General features: G+C 54.0%; 1 protein-coding gene across 1 annotated transcript in view; it reads left to right on the forward strand.

The window, feature by feature from the left end:
- LOC308165026 (solute carrier family 23 member 1) overlaps positions 1-17,500 on the forward strand; it is a gene marked incomplete at both ends in the record, with an annotated part of 88,126 nt that overhangs the window by 7,422 nt on the left and 63,204 nt on the right. Inside the window, 2 exons of the mRNA XM_080539127.1 lie at positions 10,990-11,148; positions 17,465-17,500. The exon at positions 17,465-17,500 is cut by the window's right edge and continues 122 nt beyond it. Coding sequence (XP_080395253.1) covers positions 10,990-11,148; positions 17,465-17,500 — 195 coding nt within the window. The remainder of the gene's footprint in view (positions 1-10,989; positions 11,149-17,464) is intronic.

A 17,500-nucleotide genomic window follows, 5' to 3' on the forward strand; every position in this document is an offset into this window, starting at 1 on the left:
GGCTGCTTTCCTTCGGAAGTCCACCACCATCTCCACTGTTTTTAGAGCATTTAGCTCCAGATTGTTTAAACTGCACCATCTCTGCAGCCCCTCGATCTCACCCCTGTAGGCAGATTCGTCCCCCCCGGAGATGAGGCCCACCAGGGTGGTGTCGTCTGCAAACTTCAGGAGCTTGACCGAGGGGTGGCGGGAGACACAGCTGTTGGTGTAGAGGGAGAATAGTGCTGGAGACAGGACGCAGCCCTGCGGGGAGCCCGTGCTGGTGGTCCTGGAGCTGGAAATGCTCTTCCCCAGCTTCACCCGCTGAGACCTGTCAGTCAGGAAGTCCGTGATCCACCTGCAGGTGGAGACCGGCACCTGCAGCAGGGATAGCTGGTGCTCCAGGATGTGTGGGAGGATCGTGTTGAAGGCCGAGCTGAAGTCCACGAACAGGATCCTGGCGTAGTTGCCTGCAGTGTCTAGGTGTTCTAGTACGTAGTGCAGAGCCATGTTCACGGCGTCCTCCGTGGATCTATTGGCTCTGTACGCGAACTGCAGGGGGTCCAGCACAGGATCCGTGATGAGCTTCAGGTAGGCCAGGACAAGGCGCTCCAGGACCTTCATGACGACGGAGGTCAGAGCGACGGGTCTGTAGTCGTTGAGGCCTGTGACCTTGGCCTTCTTGGGGACGGGGATGATGGTTGATGCCTTGAAGCACGCTGGGACGTGACACAGCTCCAGCGAGGCGTTGAAGATGTTGGTGAACACCGGGGCCAGCTGGTCGGCGCAGTGCTTCAAGACAGAGGGAGAGACGGAATCCGGACCAGCTGCCTTCCGGGGATTCTGCCTCTTAAACAGTCTGTTTACCTCTCGCACTGTGACAGAGAGAGGGGGTGGGGAAAGGGGGGTGGGGGTGGGCGGGGCGGGTGAGGAGGGGGGAGGGAGGGGGGGGGGAGGGGGGAGGGTGGGGGTAGCAGGAGGGACATTGGCCCCCCTGGGGGACGGGGGTGGTGGTTGTAGCCGGGGGGTGTGGAGGGAGAGGGCGGGGGTGGGCGGGAACCTCTCTTTCTCAAACCTACAATAGAACTCGTTCAGCTCGTTAGCGAGGGGGAGGTTGTCGGACATCAGCGGGGACCTGGGTTTGTAGTTGGTGATGGTCTTTAGGCCTTTCCAGACGGAGGCGGAATCCCCCTCAGAGAGCTGTTTCTGCAGCTTCTCCGAAAAGCGATGCTTCGCCTCCTTCACCGCTTTGGCGAACCTGTACTTGGCCTGCTTGACCCGGTCCACGTCCCCACTGCGCCTAGCCACCTCCTTCTCTGACCTCAGACGCCTGAGTTGGGATGAAAACCAGGGCTTGTCGTTGTTGAAGGACTTCCTGGAGCGGAGGGGGACACACACCTCCTCGCCAAGGCTGATAAATGGTGTAACAGTGTCTGTGTATACATCCAGATTGTTACCAGCCTCTGGCCCCGCCCACTCCACCAAGTCCTGGTCACAGCCTGCACTCTCCAACCAGGCGCAGAGTCGCTCACATGCCTCACTGGACCACACCCTGAATCGCCGTACAACAGGTTTAGACAGTTTTAACCTCTGCCTGTAGCGAGGGATCAGGTGTATGAGGATGTGGTCACTGTAGCCCAGTGCAGCACGGGGGACAGAATGGTAGGCTTGACGAGCTGTGCAGTAGCAATGGTCCAGAGTGTTCACCCCCCTGGTGGGACACGTGACTTGCTGCCTGTATTTGGGGAGCACCCGGCTAAGATTAGCCTGGTTAAAATCCCCCAAAACAACAACAAAACTGTCCGGGTAATTACGTTCCACACTCATCAATTGCTCTGCCAGTGTGTCTACTGCTGCGGTGACGTCCGCATCAGGTGGAATGTAGACACACGCGAGAATGAATGAGCTGAACTCACGGGGGGAATAAAAAGGACGGCAGTGGATGAATAGTGATTCTATAGCCGTGGAACAGTGTTTGTGGAGCACTGTCACCTCGGAACTCCAGCGCACGTTAACAAAGAACATTAACCCCCCACCCCTAGACTTGCTCACCGCCTCGAAGTCTCTGTCAGCCCGGAACGCGGAGAATCCCTCTAGCTCCACCGCCTCGTCGGGGACAGATGGAGATAGGTGCGTCTCCGTGAACGCGAAGACAGCCGAGGAGTGGAAGTCGCTGTTCCTTGCAACGAGACACCGGAGTTCATCCATTTTATTGTAGAGGGAGTTCACGTTGCTCAGGAATATGCCCGGGAGTGGTGGTCGCGTTCCTCTCCGCCGAAGGCGAATCAAACAGCCAGCTCTCCGACCTCGCTGCCTTCTGATCCACCTCACAGCACTGGCAAAAAACGCGGTCCCCCTCACAAGCATATCCAGAATGTCCGTGGAACGGGTGAGTAGTTTGGGGAAGATGTCCGGTGGGGTTAAACCCCTCATGTGCTGTAGAACGTCGCTTGTGTACGACGTTAGGCAGGACACAGAGACACAGAACATACAGAACACAACAAGCTGTAGCAACATAGCAGCCATGGTCGGCGCCATCTTAGATTACGTCAGACAGTTGTTCTACCTCCTGATGTGTTCTGTGGGACATTTTTTGTATTTATTATTATTATTTATGGTGGGCATTCTTCAGTCATCCACTGTAGAAGTTTGACTTATTGTTATTATTATTATTATTATTAATAATCCTTTATTTAACCAGGGTAGTCATATTGAGACAGTAGCCTCTTTCTCAAATGAGCCCTGGCCAAGAAAAGCAGCACTTAGTTAAAGACACCACACCTACAGTATAACAACATACAATATACAACATAACATAACACCAAACAAGCAACAGAAACAGTGAGCAGATACAGGCTATATAAAGATAACCTCAGCACGTTTGCATGTAACACACAGTTTAAAACCAGAGAGTGGGATGGGTTTCCCTTACCCTAACCCGAAGTTTCAACTTTTTCTGAAGTACATTCCAAGTTGAAGGAGCATTGTAACAGAATCTGACATTTGGCACATTAAAAAGAATGCCTTAGCCTGTGATTGCTGAGGTCACCAGTGCATTTTCTTCTTTTGAATGATATTCCATAACTCCTAACTTTGGCCCCAACCCTAACCCTGTGTTTCTGCTTGTTTCTGATAGTTTCTGATAGTTTTTATTGGCTTAACGAAGACTTCCTGGACCTCCAGTGACACCACTCTGGTCGAGGTTAGAGGAGAGAGTACAGGCTGTACAGGTGTTTGTCCAATCAAAACCTCACAGCTAAAGTGTTTGTCCAATCAAAACCTCACAGCTAAAGTGTTTGTCCAATCAAAACCTCACAGTTAAAGTGTTTGTCCAATCGAGTGTAGAGCCAAAAGAAGAAAACATGCCTCACTGTCCCATTACTTACGCTGGGGACTGTATTCAAACATGGACATTATATTGCTTAACACTAGAACAGACTATAAGAGCCGCCCTCTTTACAATGCTAAGCTGCTATTTACACACAATGGCCGCTTGTAAATTAGCCTGCTTCCTACACAGAAAAACTAGCAAAATAGCTTCAAACTATCTTATCCTGATGTGATTTTGAAAATGTAAGGATACTGGGTGGTAGAACGCACATATCTAGGAAAAGTCACGAAAGGAGGGTCCTGAAATTTGATCGAGTTAGGGGAGGAGGGTACAGGCTTTCAAACCTGCTGTTGACGAGGTTAGGGGAGGAGGGTACAGGCTTTCAAACCTGTTGACGAGGTTAGGGGAGGAGGGTACAGGCTTTCAAACCTGCTGTTGACGAGGTTAGGGGAGGAGGGTACAGGCTTTCAAACCTGTTGACGAGGTTAGGGGAGAGAGTACAGGCTTTCAAACCTGTTGACGAGGTTAGGGGAGGAGAGTACAGGCTTTCAAACCTGCTGACGAGGTTAGGGGAGGAGAGTACAGGCTTTCAAACCTGTTGACGAGGTTAGGGGAGAGAGTACAGGCTTTCAAACCTGTTGACGAGGTTAGGGGAGGAGGGTACAGGCTTTCAAACCTGCTGACGAGGTTAGGGGAGGAGAGTACAGGCTTTCAAACCTGTTGACGAGGTTAGGGGAGGAGGGTACAGGCTTTCAAACCTGTTGACGAGGTTAGGGGAGAGAGTACAGGCTTTCAAACCTGCTGTTGACGAGGTTAGGGGAGGAGAGTACAGGCTTTCAAACCTGTTGACGAGGTTAGGGGAGGAGGGTACAAAGACTTCTGGGTTCTGAGTCATGCTGAACCAAATGCAGTGACAGAGGGACCAAGACACTTGAAAAGTTCCTGCCATTGTGTTTAAAAACATGTCTGGATTGTGTGTCAGGGGAAATCCCCAGTAGATGGCAGCAAAGGAATACTTATCAGTAATCTGAACACGTTGCTGCTGAACTGGTTGTGGCGTTAGCAATGGTGTGGCTCTTCAAACAAGCAAACGTGTTGATGTTACAGGCTGATTCAACCCTTTTCCTGAAGTTCACCCATCTACAGTAACACATTAGATTGGTTTATGGTAACTATGGTAACCTTAACTATGGTGTTAACTCCTTGTAGGGGAGTGAACAAGGGTGTACTTTGGGTGGCAGAGAATCATACATTAGTATGAGGTCAGAACAGAGAATCATACATTAGTATGTGTTAGGGGTCAGGGCAGTTTAATTGTTCACCTGTATTCATTGAACACCTATTTTTAAGTCTAAGGAAAATCCCCAAGGACCTCTGCCACCTGTATGTAGGGATGCTCCGATCTGGATTTTTGGGGCCGATACCGATCACCGATTTTTTTTCCTCAAGATCAACCGATACCGATTTTTTTTTTAAATACATAACTCTAGGCCTACTGACTGGATAGCCTACATATTTTTTGCTTTTTAGACAAAAGTTTTGATCCATTAGGCACCAAGCAAACGCAGACCCATTTTTATGGCATAGTAAAGGTCTGGCCTATCACCCAGTTAGGGCCTGAAGCCCAAGTCAGTCGATATGGCTGTATAAAAGACATCATAAACGTGGCCTTCATGGTTTACATACTGTTACGTCCTCCTATGTTTTCTGTTCAGTTATCTGTCTTCCCCAGAAAAAAAAAAGAAAAAAAAAAAAAGATCGTTTTTTGCGATCGGCCATTTTTGCCGATCACCGATCGAGTCATTTGGAGTGAAATCGGCCGATTTAAATCGGTGGCCGATAAATCGGAGCATCCCTGCCTGTATGTCTGACCCACCTGTATGTCTGACCCACCTGTATGTCTGACCCACCTGTATGCCTGAACCACCTGTCTGCCCCAATGTGTCGGACCAACGGGGATCCTAATAAACGAACAAACTAACCTGCTGCTCACCTGCACCTAAAACTATTTGCACAGACTTTCTGCGACACACACGCACGCACACACACACACACACACACACACACACAGTTCCTCTGCGTCCACATCTCCGATGACCTCACCTGGGATGTGCGTACCAAACAGGTGGTGAGAAAGGCAAAGCAGCGCCTCTTTGACCTCTTTCACCTGCGGGCCTGACTGGGTGCGTCACTGCCTGGCAAGGCAACCGACCTGCCCTCAACCACAGAGCTACAGAGGGCGGTGTGGACAGCCCAGATTCCCTCCATCAGCCCAGCTTCCCTCCATCCAGGACATCTGTAACAAACGGTGTGTCAGCAAAGCCCGTAGGATCATCAAAGATCCCAGCCCCCCCAACCACAGTCTGTTAGACCCCAGCCCCCCCAACCACAGTCTGTTAGACCCCAGCCCCCCCACAACCACAGTCTGTTAGACCCCAGCCCCCCCCCAACCACAGTCTGTTAGACCCCAGCCACCCCAACCACAGTCTGTTAGACCCCAGCCACCTCAACCACAGTCTGTTAGACCCCAGCCACCCCAACCACAGTCTGTTAGACCCCAGCCACCCCAACCACAGTCTGTTAGACCCCAGCCACCCCAACCACAGTCTGTTAGACCCCAGCCACCCCAACCACAGCCTGTCAGACCCCAGCCACCCCAACCACAGTCTGTTAGACCCCAGCCCCCCCAACCACAGTCTGTTAGACCCCAGCCACCCCAACCACAGTCTGTTAGACCCCAGCCACCTCAACCACAGTCTGTTAGACCCCAGCCACCCCAACCACAGTCTGTTAGACCCCAGCCCCCCCAACCACAGACTGTTCGACCCCAGCCACCCCCAACCACAGTCTGTTAGACCCCAGCCACCCCAACTACAGTCTGTTAGACCCCAGCCCCCCCAACCACAGTCTGTTAGACCCCAGCCACCCCAACCACAGTCTGTTAGACCCCAGCCCCCCCAACCACAGACTGTTCGACCCCAGCCACCCCCAACCACAGTCTGTTAGACCCCAGCCCCACCTCAACCACAGTCTGTTAGACCCCAGCCCCCCCAACCACAGTCTGTTAGACCCCAGCCCCCCCAACCACAGTCTGTTAGACCCCAGCCACCCCAACCACAGTCTGTTAGACACCAGACACCCCAACCACAGTCTGTTAGACCCCAGCCACCCCAACCACAGTCTGTTAGACCCCAGCCACCCCAACCACAGTCTGTTAGACCCCAGCCACCCCAACCACAGTCTGTTAGACCCCAGCCACCCCAACCACAGCCTGTTAGACCCCAGCCACCCCAACCACAGTCTGTTAGACCCCAGCCCCCCCAACCACAGTCTGTTAGACCCCAGCCACCCCAACCACAGTCTGTTAGACCCCAGCCCCCCCAACCACAGACTGTTCGACCCCAGCCACCCCAACCACAGTCTGTTAGACCCCAGCCCCCCCAACCACAGTCTGTTAGACCCCAGCCACCCCAACCACAGTCTGTTAGACCCCAGCCCCACCAACTACAGTCTGTTAGACCCCAGCCCCCCCAACCACAGTCCGTTAGACCCCAGCCTCCCCAACCACAGTCTGTTAGACCCCAGCCCCCCCAACCACAGTCCGTTAGACCCCAGCCTCCCCAACCACAGTCTGTTAGACCCCAGCCACCCCAACTACAGCCTGTTAGACCCCAGCCACCCCAACCACAGTCTGTTAGACCCCAGCCACCCCAACCACAGTCTGTTAGACCCCAGCCACCCCCACCACAGCCTGTTAGACCCCAGCCACCCCAACCACAGTCTGTTAGACCCCAGCCACCCCCACCACAGCCTGTTAGACCCCAGCCCCCCCAACCACAGTCTGTTAGACCCCAGCCCCCCCAACCACAGCCTGTTAGACCCCAGCCACCCCAACCACAGTCTGTTAGACCCCAACCACCTCAACCACAGTCTGTTAGACCCCAGCCCCCCCAACCACAGCCTGTTAGACCCCAGCCACCTCAACCACAGTCTGTTAGACCCCAGCCACCCCAACCACAGTCTGTTAGACCCCAGCCACCCCAACCACAGTCTGTTAGACCCCAGCCACCCCAACCACAGCCTGTTAGACCCCAGCCTCCCCAACCACAGTCTGTTAGACCCCAGCCACCCCAACCACAGTCTGTTAGACCCCAGCCCCCCCAACCACAGTCTGTTAGACCCCAGCCTCCCCAACCACAGTCTGTTAGACCCCAGCCACCCCAACCACAGTCTGTTAGACCCCAGCCACCCCAACCACAGTCTGTTAGACCCCAGCCACCCCAACCACAGCCTGTTAGACCCCAGCCACAGTCTGTTAGACCCCAGCCCCCCCAACCACAGTCTGTTAGACCCCAGCCACCCCAACCACAGTCTGTTAGACCCCAGCCACCCCAACCACAGTCTGTTAGACCCCAGCCCCCCCAACCACAGTCTGTTAGACCCCAACCACAGTCTGTTAGACCCCAGCCCCCCCAACCACAGTCTGTTAGACCCCAGCCACAGTCTGTTAGACCCCAGCCCCCCCAACCACAGTCTGTTAGACCCCAGCCCCCCCAACCACAGCCTGTTAGACCCCAGCCCCCCCAACCACAGTCTGTTAGACCCCAGCCCCCCCCAACCACAGTCTGTTAGACCCCAGCCCCCCCAACCACAGTCTGTTAGACCCCAGCCACCCCAACCACAGTCTGTTAGACCCCAGCCCCCCCAACCACAGTCTGTTAGACCCCAGCCCCCCCAACCACAGTCTGTTAGACCCCAGCCTCCCCAACCACAGTCTGTTAGACCCCAGCCCCCCCAACCACAGTCTGTTAGACCCCAGCCCCCCCAACCACAGTCTGTTAGACCCCAGCCACCCCAACCACAGTCTGTTAGACCCCAGCCACCCCAACCACAGCCTGTTAGACCCCAGCCCCCCCAACCAGTCTGTTAGACCCCAGCCACCCCAACCACAGTCTGTTAGACCCCAGCCCCCCCAACCACAGCCTGTTAGACCCCAGCCCCCCCAACCACAGTCTGTTAGACCCCAGCCTCCCCAACCACAGTCTGTTAGACCCCAGCCACCCCAACCACAGTCTGTTAGACCCCAGCCACCCCAACCACAGTCTGTTAGACCCCAGCCACCCCAACCACAGCCTGTTAGACCCCAGCCACAGTCTGTTAGACCCCAGCCCCCCCAACCACAGTCTGTTAGACCCCAGCCACCCCAACCACAGTCTGTTAGACCCCAGCCCCCCCAACCACAGTCTGTTAGACCCCAGCCCCCCCAACCACAGTCTGTTAGACCCCAGCCCCCCCCAACCACAGTCTGTTAGACCCCAGCCACCCCCACCACAGCCTGTTAGACCCCAGCCACCCCAACCACAGCCTGTTAGACCCCAGCCCCCCCAACCACAGCCTGTTAGACCCCAGCCCCCCCAACCACAGTCTGTTAGACCCCAGCCTCCCCAACCACAGTCTGTTAGACCCCAGCCACCCCAACCACAGTCTGTTAGACCCCAGCCACCCCAACCACAGTCTGTTAGACCCCAGCCACCCCAACCACAGCCTGTTAGACCCCAGCCACAGTCTGTTAGACCCCAGCCCCCCCAACCACAGTCTGTTAGACCCCAGCCACCCCAACCACAGTCTGTTAGACCCCAGCCCCCCCAACCACAGTCTGTTAGACCCCAGCCACCCCAACCACAGTCTGTTAGACCCCAGCCACCCCAACCACAGCCTGTTAGACCCCAGCCACCCCAACCACAGTCTGTTAGACCCCAGCCACCCCAACCACAGTCTGTTAGACCCCAGCCACCCCAACCACAGTCTGTTAGACCCCAGCCCCCCCAACCACAGTCTGTTAGACCCCAGCCCCCCCAACCACAGTCTGTTAGACCCCAGCCCCCCCCAACCTCAGTCTGTTAGACCCCAGCCACCCCAACCACAGTCTGTTAGACCCCAGCCCCCCCAACCACAGTCTGTTAGACCCCAACCACCCCAACCACAGTCTGTTAGACCCCAGCCCCCCCCAACCACAGTCTGTTAGACCCCAGCCCCCCCAACCACAGTCTGTTAGACCCCAGCCACCCCAACCACAGTCTGTTAGACCCCAGCCCCCCCAACCACAGTCTGTTAGACCCCAGCCCCCCCAACCACAGTCTGTTAGACCCCAGCCTCCCCAACCACAGTCTGTTAGACCCCAGCCCCCCCAACCAGTCTGTTAGACCCCAGCCCCCCCAACCACAGTCTGTTAGACCCCAGCCACCCCCACCACAGCCTGTTAGACCCCAGCCACCCCAACCACAGCCTGTTAGACCCCAGCCCCCCCAACCACAGTCTGTTAGACCCCAACCACCCCAGCCACAGTCTGTTAGACCCCAGCCACCCCAACCACAGCCTGTTAGACCCCAGCCCCCCCAACCACAGTCTGTTAGACCCCAGCCCCCCCAACCACAGTCTGTTAGACCCCAGCCCCCCCAACCACAGTCTGTTAGACCCCAGCCCCCCCAACCACAGTCTGTTAGACCCCAGCCACCCCAACCACAGCCTGTTAGACCCCAGCCTCCCCAACCACAGTCTGTTAGACCCCAGCCCCCCCAACCAGTCTGTTAGACCCCAGCCACTCCAACCACAGTCTGTTAGACCCCAGCCACCCCAACCACAGTCTGTTAGACCCCAGCCACCCCAACCACAGTCTGTTAGACCCCAGCCACCCCAACCACAGTCTGTTAGACCCCAGCCACCCCAACCACAGTCTGTTAGACCCCAGCCACCCCAACCACAGCCTGTTAGAACCGATGCCGTCCAAAAGACGAAGCCTCTTCTGGAGACTCAGGGCCAAAACTCAGAGACTAACCAACAGCTACTTCCCCCAGGCGATCAGGCTCATGAACCAGCCTTGGATTATCAAACCCTGAGTCCTTCGTTACTGCTTCACTTGGGTCCTCACCCCTTCACCTTGTTACAGTGAGACTGAGCCAAACATGGGCCCAGCAGGCTTGGACATGGGCTTGGCCAAACACCTCCAGATCCCGCTGGCCAGCCTTAGCGGGCCTGGCACCATGACTGCCCCTGACGGTAGACCACTGGGCTCCTGACAGCTTCGCCACCTCAGTCACGACCCACGCTCTTCTACAACACGTTGTTCTACAACACGCTGTTCTACAACACTCTGTTCTACAACACGCTGTTCCACCCCCATGGTCAGCTAAATTGACATTTTAATGTCCTGTAGTTTCTGTTTTAAATTGTTTATAACATCTGAGGCCGTATTTCCCCTGTGGGTTTACCTGCCCAGGGACTGCTGATGTCATTCAGCTACCCAGCTAATTCAGGGAGAGTCAATGGCTGTCTATTGTCCCTTTGAAATAAACGATATACACGAAATACAAAGTAAAATAAAAATCAGACAATGGTTTTTGGCACTCTGCCACATGGCTGGCCACATGTCGAGGTGTCCTTGGGCAAGACACTGAACCCCAAATTGCTCCCAGTGAGCGGGCCGGCGCCTTGCATGGTAGCTTGGCCGCCATCGGTGTGTGCATGTGTGTGTGAACGGGTGAATGAGAGGCCATTGTAAAGCGCTTTTGGAATAAGGCATAGCTATATAAGTGCAGTCCATTTGTTCAGCATGGAGAATACCAAGTCATGTTGCTAGTGCTGCACATGGCCAATACAGTTGTGTTGTGTTCCTTTTGCAGGGCCCAGACAGCAGTGGCCAGGCAGAGCAGATGGACATGGACGGGTCACACAGCAAGGCGGGCCTGGGAGAGGCTCTGGACCAGAACCCGGGGCTGGGCCTGGTCTACTCCCTGAACGACCGGCCCCCCTGGTACCTCTGCATCCTGCTGGGCTTCCAGGTACGGGAAACCATTCATCCCTTCATCCTCTCTTCTGTTCATCCCTTCATCCTCTCCTCTGTTCATCCCTTCATCCCTTCATCCTCTCCTCTGTTCCTACCATCCTCTCTCCTCACCTGCTTCTCAAAATGCATCAGAATCAGAATGTATTTCTCTTTTTTTGTGGGCAGTCCCACTCATATTTGTCATGGCAGAGTTAGGGGAGATGGTTAGGGGTAGGGGAGGTTGTATGTGTGTCCAGGGGGGGAGGGGGGCGGGGGTGGCAGGGTTAGGGGAGATGGTTAGGGGTAGGGGAGGTTGTATGCATGTCCAGGGGGGGAGGGAGGGGGTGGCAGAGTTAGGGGAGATGGTTAGGGGTAGGGGAGGTTGTATGCATGTCCAGGGGGGGAGGGGGGGGGGGGGGTGGCAGGGTTAGGGGAGATGGTTAGGGGTAGGGGAGGTTGTATGCATGTCCAGGGGGGGAGGGGGGTGGCAGGGTTAGGGGAGATGGTTAGGGGTAGGGGAGGTTGTATGCATGTCCAGGGGGGGAGGGAGGGGGTGGCAGGGTTAGGGGAGATGGTTAGGGGTAGGGGAGGTTGTATGCTTGTCCAGGGAGGGAGGGGGGTGGCAGGGTTAGGGGAGATGGTTAGGGGTAGGGGAGGTTGTATGCATGTCCAGGGGGGGAGGGGGGGGGGGGGTGGCAGGGTTATGGGAGATGGTTAGGGGTAGGGGAGGTTGTATGCATGTCCAGGGGGGGAGGGGGGTGGCAGGGTTAGGGGAGATGGTTAGGCGTAGGGGAGGTTGTATGCATGGGAGAACAGGTAGGTTTTGAGGTGGGATTTAAAAGTGGAGAGTGAGGGTGAGTCTCTGATAGGGCTTACACACCGGCAGTTCCGAACGCCGGTTCGCGTTCGCGAGCCGAAACCTCCGAACGTTGGCGCTGTCTGGCGAACGATACACTGGTATGAACGCGGGCTCGTTCGCCAGACAGCGCCAACGTTCGGAGGTTTCGGCTCGCGAACGCGAACCGGCGTTCGGAACTGCCGGTGTGAAAGAGGCCTCAGTGGCTGAGGGAGAGAGTTCCAGAGTCTCTGAGTGGCTGAGGGAGAGAGTTCCAGAGTCTCTGAGTGGCTGAGGGAGAGAGTTCCAGAGTCTCTGAGTGGCTGAGGGAGAGAGTAGTTTCCAGGCCCTGTCTACCAAATGTTCCCATGTGTGTTTGGGTACATGCTTAAACAGGACGGCCTGGTGTCTGTGGGAGGGGACCCAGGGGTCACACAGGGGTCACACAGGGGTCACACAGGGGTCACACAGGGGTCACCCAGGGGTCAGGGGAAACAATACCACATGTGCGTGTGAAACCGGAAGACAAGCCAACACAAAGTTAGAGACACTGAGGTGAAAGTGTTTCCTTGTCAATAGTCTGTAGAAGAAGAAAAGTGCCAATTCTCCAACAGCATGTTTGGATACTGGATTCTGATTGGCTAGCAGCAGTGGTAAATATCCCAACAACCCACAGTTCAGACCGCATTTCCAGTGTCAATGCGCCTCCCAATCAATCTGATTAAGAACACCTGTGCTGACCTACAATGCAATGGTTGATCTGGTTTATGGGACTGTATTCTGTGGCGGAAGGATATATGTATTCTGAAACGATTAATGATTGTAAATACATGAATTTAATGTTACAACTGTGTATTTATTTTTTATATTATGTGGTGGGTGTTGTAGAAAAGCAATTTACCTTTCGAGGGGTTGTGACTCATTTACCACTGTACAGTGTTTCCCCAACCCTCACAACCCTGTACCAGTACAACCCTGTACCAGTGGTGAATGAGTCACAACCCTGTACCAGTACAACCCTGTACCAGTGGTGAATGAGTCACAACCCTGTACCAGTGGTGAATGAGTCACAACCCTGTACCAGTGGTGAATGAGTCACAACCCTGTACCAGTGGTGAATGAGTCACAACCCTGTACCAGTGGTGAATGAGTCACAACCCTGTACCAGTGGTGAATGAGTCACAACCCTGTACCAGTGGTGAATGAGTCACAACCCTGTACCAGTGGTGAATGAGTCACAACCCTGTACCAGTGGTGAATGAGTCACAACCCTGTACCAGTGGTAAATGAGTCCACAACCCCCTTCCTCTCATGGTAAATTGCTTCCTTCTACCCCGGTTAGGGTTAGGGTCCCTCACTGTGGACAATGCACAGGGCTAGGTGGTTAATAAGGTGCTTAATTTGCATTATGAATGCCTGCAGTGACATGTTCCCCTGAAGTCATAACTTCCAACCATAATTCACCTGCGGAGAGTAATGCAGGTATGCAGGTATGTCAGGATGGCTATCTCTGAGAAGGAGAGAGGGAAGAGAGAGAGAGAGAGAGGTGACAACAGAGAACTAGACTAGAAAAAGACTGCTGCTGATTCCATAACTTTCGCGTTGATTTCCCACACTGGATATCTGGGTCAAATGTCATGTCACTGTGTTTGGATAGACAGGACGGGGCTGGGACGCCACCGATCAGTTAAAGACCGTTAAAGATGATCCTCCCAACAAACCAGCTCAGGCTGTGTGATCCTTGTGTGTTTCTGGGCGTTGTAGTTTGAGAACACTGTCGAAAAAACATCCAAAAAAAGATAGTGGATAATCTGCCTGTGGATTTACACGCTCTACGCCTGTCAGCCTGGGTTCCTTGTTTTGGTTTCGAGCTCTCAACCCCTCGTCTCTCTTGGAAGGATTAAGGTTATTTTGGTTAGTAGATTTAGATAATGCAACATTAGCACACAGCGAAGGCCTGCCCTGTGCTGTATGTTTACACATTTGTTTTGTTTTTAAAACCGAACCCTGAACAATGCGGGGCTGGAAGGGCTGTCCTTTATTAGCTCTGGATCAGCCTCCACCTGTCCTGCATGCTAGTGTTTACACCTGGACGTGGAGGGGTGTGGACATGTGCCTAATGTACAAGTATTGGTTGTACACTAATTGTACAATATACATTGTATACGTTATACTAATGTGTAGGGTACAATGCACAAAAGAAGAGATTTGGTGAGGCTGCATTCTCATTTTATGCTCCAGATTGTGTCTCACTGCCAGTTTACATTAGGGATGCAACCTCAGCACATATATTCAAGTCTAGACTAAAAACCCATCTTTTTAATATTGCCTTTAAATGACTAAATGATTAAATGATGATTATATAATGATTGGAGCACTTTGAGCTGCAACGTTTGCAGGAAAAGTGCTAATGATGAACCTTGATCGCAAGGTTGGCAGATCGGCGGTTCGAGCCCCGGCTGGCCACATGCCGCGGTGTCCTTGGGCAAGACACTGAATCAATCAATCAATCAATTATACTTTATTTATCCCCGTGGGGAAATTCATTTTGCCACGCCACTCTCTACAAACAACACATGACAACACAACATAAAGGACAGACAATAATACTGGGCCAGCCATGTACAGTATATAAAAAACAGTGAGATCATGATAGAAAAGTGGATAAAAAGATGGCTATAGTTATTAGATTAAAATACTAAAAAGTGATGATGATGATTAAAATAAATAATATTTCAGGAGCCTTGACCCCGACTACTACTTTAGTTGCCATTGAACAGTCTTAATGCAGCCGGGATAAAATATTTTTTATATCGCTCCGTCCGGGAGCGTACCGATATGAACCGCCCTCTGCGGCGGCTGCTGGTTTGCCCAGCGAGGACATGATGGAGGGGGTGGTTGGGGTTGTCCCTGATGGACAGCAGCTTACTCCTAGTCCTTCTCTCCACCACCGTCCCCAGAGAGTCCAGACTCCTTCCCACCACCGTCCCCAGAGAGTCCAGGCTCCTTCCCACCACTGAACCCGCCTTTTTTACGAGCTTGTCCAGCCGTCCGGTATCCCTCTTGGTGATGTTTCCCCCCCAGCAGACTGCAGCGTAGAAGAGAATGCTGGCCATGACAGACTGGTAAAACATGGCCAGCATCTCTCCACACACTTCAAAAGACCTACGTCTCCTTAGGAAGTACAGCCTGCTCTGGCCCTTCTTGTAAAGTGCCTCTGTGTTGGTGGACCAGTCCAGTTTGTCGTCCAGATGCACCCCCAGGTACTTGTAGGTCTTCACCACCTCGATATCCTCGCCCCGGATGTTAATGGGCAACCGAGGTGGCTTAGACCTACGGAAGTCTATAACTAGCTCCTTGGTCTTGGTTTGATTGAGGAGCAGACCATTCCTCTCGCCCTCACGAAGAAGGCCCAGAAGAGGATGTTCTTCCTCCGGCAGCTGAGGAAACTCAGGCTGCCGAGGTCCATGATGGTCCAGTTTTACACGGCCATCATAGAGTCCATCCTCACCCACTCCATCATCACCTGGTTCCCTGCTGCAACGACCAAGGACAAGGCCAAGTTGCAGCGGGTGCTACGTTCAGCAGAGAGGGTGATCGGCTGTCCCTTGCCCTCCCTCAACTCCCTGCATGACACCAGGGCTCTGAGGAGGGCAAGGAAGATCATGGCAGACCCCTTCCACCCCGGCCACGGCCTCCTCACCCTGCTTCCCTCTGGAAGAAGGTTGCGGCTGCCTAAGGCACTGAAGGCCCGCCACAGGCTCAGCTTCTACCCCTCAGCCGCCAGGCTGCTAAATGACTCTGGCTTCCCCCTCCCCCCCGCCCCCAAGTCTGCCCAGGACTGAACTGGACTCACTGTAAAAACTCTGCACTGCACTTTACTTTATACCGCACTATCCAATGCACTGTTGTCTGTCCTGTGTTGTTGTTGTTGTGTTGTCCTGTTTTTTGACTCGTAAAAAAAAGTATAAACGCACTTGCTGTGGTGACGAAGCAAATTCCTATATGTGTAATGCATAGTGGCAATAAACGTTATCTGAATCTGAATCTGAATCTGAATCCAGACGCTGAAGGCTCCTATCAGATCCCTGTACTCCCCCTCCCGTCCATCCCTCACGCACGCCACTATGGCTGTATTGTCAGAGTACTTCTGTACGTGGCAGGACTCAGAGTTGTAGTTGAAGTCTGATGTGTACAGGGTGAACAGGAAGGGAGCCAGCACAGTTCCCTGCGGAGCCCCGGTGTTGCTCACTACTGTGTCCGAGACACAGTTCCCCAGCCTGACTGACTGTGGCCGTCCAGTGAGGTAGTCCATGATCCAGGATGTAGTGGAGGGATCAACCCCCATACCTGAAAGCTTCTCTCGGAGTAGAAGAGGCTGGATGGTGTTAAAGGCACTTGAGAAGTAAAAAAACATTATCCTCACCTGACTTCCCGGCTCATCCAGGTAGGAGTAAGCACGATGGAGGAGGTAGAGGACAGCGTCATCCACACCAACTTTTTCCTGGTACCCGAACTGCAGGGGATCGCGTGCATGTTCAGTCTGTGGTCTCAGATGTCTCAGAAGCAGCCGCTCCAGTGTCTTCATACTATAGTGAGGGCAACCGGTCTGTAGTCGTTGAGCTCGGCCGGGCGCCCAGTTTTGGGTACTGGCACGAGACATGATGTTTTCCACAGAACTGGCACCGTCCCTGACTGTAAACTCAGGTTGAAGAGCTTCTGGAGGGGCTCAGCCAGTTGGTCTGCACAGACCTTCAGCAGCCGCGAGCACACCCCATCAGGACCCGCCGCCTTTCCAGGGTGCAGCCTCTTCAGCTCCGCCCTTACCTCCTCCACTGTGAGGGACAGGGGGGGGGACTTGGTGGGAGAGGGGGGGAGAGGAGGGGAAGGGGAGGGGAGGGGGGGGGGAATGGAGGAGGGAGGGGAGGGGAAGGGGGCCCAGCCGTGCTGCCGAGGCTGTAGCTGTGGGATGTGGGGGAGGCTGGTGAAGCGGGAGAGGTAGTGGGAGGGGCAGCAGGGACAGAGTAGGCACCGGCCGCTGAGTCAAACCTGTTAAAAAAGTGGTTGAGCTCATTGGCCTTAGCCAAGTCTGGGACCGCTGCCTGACTGTTCTTCCGTTTGTAGCCGGTGATGGTCTTCATCCCCTTCCACACCTCTCTGGTGTTGCTGTGTGAACCCCAAATTGCTCCCAGTGAGCGGGCCGGCGCCTTGCATGGTAGCTTGCTGCCATTGGTGTGTGAATGTGTGTGTGAATGTGTGTGTGAATGTGTGTGTGAATGTGTGTGTGAATGGGTGAATGAGAGGCCGTTGTAAAGAGCTTTACTGTGCAGGAATAAGGCATAGCTATATAAGTCAGTCCATTTACCACTCCTCAGCATTTCATCCTGGCCTTCCTCTTCCTCTTCCTCTTCCTCCTCTTCCTCTTCCTCCTCTTCCTCCTCTTCCTCTTCCTCTTCCTCCTCTTCCTCTTCCTCTTCCTCCTCTTCCTCTTCCTCAGCATTACATCCTGGCCTTCGGCGGTATCATCGCGGTT

Source organism: Nansenia antarctica (assembly GCF_963989245.1).
Source record: "Nansenia antarctica genome assembly, chromosome: 9".
In the NCBI taxonomy this organism is placed as follows: Eukaryota; Metazoa; Chordata; class Actinopteri; order Argentiniformes; family Microstomatidae; genus Nansenia; species Nansenia antarctica.